General features: G+C 36.8%; 1 protein-coding gene across 1 annotated transcript; it reads right to left on the reverse strand.

Annotated features, from left to right (window-relative positions):
• Positions 1-3942, reverse strand: LOC121234458 (phosphoglycerate kinase, chloroplastic-like). Its single transcript, XM_041130398.1, has 6 exons — positions 3226-3942; positions 2360-2437; positions 1975-2235; positions 1195-1512; positions 933-1091; positions 1-473 (listed from the first exon to the last, which is right to left on the reverse strand). The coding sequence occupies exons 1-6, from the start codon at positions 3664-3666 to the stop codon at positions 264-266; spliced, it is 1467 nt and encodes a 488-aa protein (XP_040986332.1). The 5' UTR covers positions 3667-3942; the 3' UTR covers positions 1-263.
• Positions 3943-5030: the final 1088 nt, after the last annotated feature.

A 5030-nucleotide genomic window follows, 5' to 3' on the forward strand; every position in this document is an offset into this window, starting at 1 on the left:
TGGCAAAGAACCAATTTATTAGATTGTTTGAATGACTTTGCCCTGCCCAATCTTACAATCTGTTCTGCTGAATTTCTTATGTGAAAAGGAGGGACCGAGAAATTGGAATTCAATTCGACCTTACATCAAAGGAAACATCATTAGCATTTACAACCAGAACTCATATCTTCCTATAACATTACACTTCTCATTGGCAACCTCACCTCAAATAAAAACAATAGCATGGGAATGGTTGGAAAAAAAAAAAATCAACTTAAAATGTCTTACACGGGAACAGGAGTAGCTTCATCAAGAGCAAGGACACCAGGGAGCTCTTTGCCTTCCAACAATTCCAAACTGGCACCACCACCAGTTGAAATGTGGCTCATCACAGCAGCAACTCCTACTTTCTCTACTGCTGCAACAGAATCTCCACCCCCAATGATTGTTGTCACTCCCTTCCCACTCAGCTCTGCTAGCTTCTTTGCAATAGACTGCAATCATAGGTACAACTTCAACTCATTCTCTATTTATCTATATATAAAGAGTATGCAATTGCAATGGTGATGAATATGCAACCCTATTATATGGTCATGTATTTCAAGTCAAACATGGGTGTGGCCTAGATAAAGTTGGTATAGCATCATCCCAAGTGACTTGACTTTTACTTCTTGTTTCCAACATACATTCTTACACACAAGCAACAGAGTCGGTTAAGGGGTAATCCGCCCTGCCAGGACTTTGTTAGGCTATGTTTGTGTACAGATAATTGGATAGCAATCTGGGTTTTGTAGAGTTTCAAACATAGTAGGTCTGTATAGGATATATTAGGCTGAACAGCACGTTACCATCCCTATACACATGTTATGTCCAACCAAATATGCCGTCCATAGGAATGAAACAGATTCATAAACAGTGAAAACAAAAATGAATCAAACAAGTTCCTTGCATACCTCAGTTCCAACTGCAAATTTGTCAAACTCAAACACTCCCATTGGCCCATTCCAGATGACAGTTTTAGTGGTATCCAGAGCATCATTGAATGTCTTGATAGAGTCTGGTCCAATATCTAATCCCATCCAGCCATCAGGGATGCCAGAAGCTGGCACAATCTGCAATGACAATGTTTATTTTCCAGTAAAGCGTTGAAATGAATGGAATGAGAGAAAAAATATCCAAGGAACAAATTTTGTAAAGGGAGCTTAGAAAACAAACCTTGCTGTTAGCATCAGGAGCGAACTTGTCTGCAATTACCACATCAGTGGGTAACAAAAGGGAAACTCCCTTTGCCTTCGCCTTCTCAAGTAGTGTTGTAGCAAGATCTAGCTTATCTTCCTCTACCAGGGATGAACCCACTGGGAGGCCCTGGGCCTTGTAAAATGTGAAGATCATTCCTCCACCAAGAAGTAAGATATCAACCTTTTCTAGAAGTGACTCAATTACCCCAATCTTGGATGAAACCTTTGAGCCACCCACAATGGCAGCAAATGGCCTCTTGGGGCTTGATACAGCACCAACAAGATAGTCAAGTTCCTAAAACAAGAAAAGATAACAGAAAGTGATACTTAGTTTTGTTGATAAGTACACACGTCAGTCATAAATTCATGTAGAAATGAAGAAAATAATAGCAAGTCTGGGATTTCCAAATTCGGTCAACTATCCTCAAGGATTCCTCCTAGAAAAATAAAATGAAGGATTGATAATTCATATAAACCACTTACAACTCCTACGAACTAGATACATATCACAGGATACACAGGAAGGAAGCATTGATTCTTTCCATTTATCCACCCCAACTTTATTGTTCCTCTATTCAAACTGTGTTACTCAGATATATGGATTTTATATCAGCTGGCATCAGATAATTGAGGATCATGAAATATATGAAATTAGTCAAAAATGCCAAGCCTCATGAAAAATTTTGGACAAAGTAGAAACTACAGCAGAATAATTAGAAATCAATACATAAAAAATGAATGAAAATGAGAAATCCACCTTCTGCAATAGGAAACCAGCAACAGATGGCTTCAAGAATTTTGTAACCCCTTCAGTTGATGCATGAGCTCGATGTGCAGTCCCAAAAGCATCATTCACATAAAGCTCAGCTAAAGAGGCAAGCTTCTTTGCAAACTCAGGGTCATTCTTTTCTTCCTCCTTGTAAAATCTCACATTTTCAAGAAGAAGAACACTGCCGTCAGGAAGTGAAGCCACCAACTTCTCTACCTCTGGACCAATAACGTCATCAGCCTTCACAACCTGTTCATATATAATACAAAATAACAAAGGCATTCCCAGATATGAGTCACGATCCACCACATAGTGACAATCCTTTTTCCCATTTGTTTCTTTTACTTCTATATTGATGAAGATGAGGATGTACCTGAATGCCAAGGAGTTCAGATAGCCGAGGTACAAGAGGTGCCAAGCTAAATTTTGGAGTAACACCCTTTGGTCGTCCCTGAAGAATCATTGAAAGTGACACCAATTTAGCTCATCAAACTAAAAGTATTAAATAGTCCTTATATAGCCGAGAAAAGAATGTGTGCCCCAAATATTTCAACAGATAACTATTTCAGAAACTTATCTTTGAGTGAGACATCATGAAAACAAGCTAAACCTATATACTATATATTTCTGCAGTATGAAATGAATTTATGGGTCATCGATTAACTGACCAAACCTCTAGCGTACTGTAAAAAGCCCCAGAGAAGGAGCCCTCAACAGAAAACATGGCATTATTCTCGACCCCAGGAATGAAAAACTTTTCTATGACTGCAAAAAATAAAAATTAAAAAAGACAAAACATGATGGATAATGCACAATTCAGCACGTAACAAAAGCACTAGACATATCTTCGCTATAATCCCCAAAAGACAAGTCAATTTGAAACTTCCCCAAGTCCATTTCACCTAGTAAATAGTTAAACTGGGACTAAAGAGCTTTCTACGGACTTCTTTAAAAACCCAATTCAGAAAAGACAGAAAAATACATTAACAGACCCAAAATCATAGACAATCATCAACGTTCAATATACGATCGAAACTTAACGCAAGAAGACTTAAATGAAGCTACTATCAAACCCACAGGCCACACCATCAAGAACCATAAAATTTGACAGCATGATCAAAACCCAATTCAGCAAAGAAAAAAGATAATGCTAAACCATCAATCACAAAGCACAATGAAAATCCGCTGTGTGATCAAAACCCAGAAACCAAAACCTCAAAATCTGCAAAGCCAACATACCAAATGGCTGGAAAGAATGACTTTAGCTCCATTCTGAATCAAATGCTTGATAGTTGGTACCGCAGCTCTAACCCTTGTATCATCAGTGATATTCTGGTTGTCATCCAGAGGCACATTTAAGTCAGCCCTCACAAAAACCTTCTTCCCCTTCAAGTCTGCGGCGGTCAAGTCCCCAACACTCTTCTTGGCCATGGAAACCACGCCTCTCACTGCTTTTCCGCCGAATGATCGAACTTTGGAGGCCACTCCGTGGGCGAAGAGAGGGTCGGCGGCGGAGAAGCCAAGGCGGCGGATGTTTGAGGAGCGGAGGGAAATGGAGCAGGAGGAAGAGGAGGAGGAGGTAGGGGAGAGGTGGAGGAGGGAGGAACGGATGTGGGAGGTGGAGGAGGAAGTGGCGGTGGGGAGAAGAGAGAGGGTTGTGGGTGCGGTGGCTGAAGCCATTGCTGCGTTATCGGATATACCTCAGAGAGAGTGAGAGAGCGAAGAAGAGCGTGTGTAGGAAGAGTGAGAGGTTTATGTGGACGAGATAAATGGATTCGTTTTGATTGGGAAGAGGATGAGAGTCGAGGAGAGAGAGAGAGAGAGAGAGAGAGAGAGATTGAAAGAGACGTTGACGTGAGGCCGAATGGGAATGATTGGGCGATGTGTGGATTTCTCTTATCGTTGAGGAGAGGTCGAAGATGTTCGACGCTTTTGAGACTCTGCTACTACGCATCCTACACAGACGGCATGGCTGTCTCATGTACTATTTTCTTTTTTTTTTTTTTTTAATTTCTCACGAACAAGATGGCTAGATTAAACTGATAGACATTAGGAGGATTCAAATGAATTCTTTATCATTTGAAATATTTCATTAAATTCACTTTTTTTATTATATATACTAACTTTTATAATATAGTATACATTAACTTTTTTTTTTATATTATTTAAATATTATATTTTTAATATATTATATTTATTTCAAATATTTCATTTAATTACTAATGAATTTATAATATCTCTTCGTATACAATGTCATGCAATTATGTCTTATCCACTTAAAATAAAAATTTATAAGTCAAATAAAAAATAAAAAAAATTCAAACTATAAAAAAAATGTTAGTATAGTATGAGAATATTAAAAAGTATATATACTTATTTCTTCTATCTAGCATATTTAGTATTTATAATGTCTTTACATCTTTCAATATTTTTAATATTTTCTATTAATGTGATTGTAATGTGTCTATCCACACTCTAAATGATAAAAATAACCTAAATAAAAAAAATCAGAAAATGAAAACAAAATGAGTGTATTAAGAGTTTTTTTCACACACTTGGCTTCTTAAACATTGATCTAGGATGCCACTATAGCAGGAAATAGTACAAAAAACTAGCGAAAAAAACTGAAAATAAAAAAAGAGAGAATGGGAGAGAAACAATGAATAAGGTTTCTTTTAGATAGATGAACATTTCACTTTACTTGTATCATGTTATTATAGCGAATTGTATTTTAGATTTCTTTTTACATAATCAGATAGTACTCCTTTTTTGAATAATTCTTCAAATAATTTATATTTCTTGTATAATAATACATAAGTCAATAAGAATGCTCTAAGTGATGGGGAAGAAAATTAGAGAAATATTCCATTTATATAGATTAAGAAATAAAATAAAAAAAAATGGAAAATGGTTAAAAAAATCATTTCCATGTTATTTGATATAGAGGAAAGAAATTATTGTCGCAAGGTGATATTTAATACAAGATATTGTCGGATTGTCATGAAGAACACTTTGTAATATCCTTATTGGAGTAAATGTTGTTG

Source organism: Juglans microcarpa x Juglans regia, chromosome 6D (genome assembly GCF_004785595.1).
Source record: "Juglans microcarpa x Juglans regia isolate MS1-56 chromosome 6D, Jm3101_v1.0, whole genome shotgun sequence".
Taxonomy (NCBI): domain Eukaryota; kingdom Viridiplantae; phylum Streptophyta; class Magnoliopsida; order Fagales; family Juglandaceae; genus Juglans; species Juglans microcarpa x Juglans regia.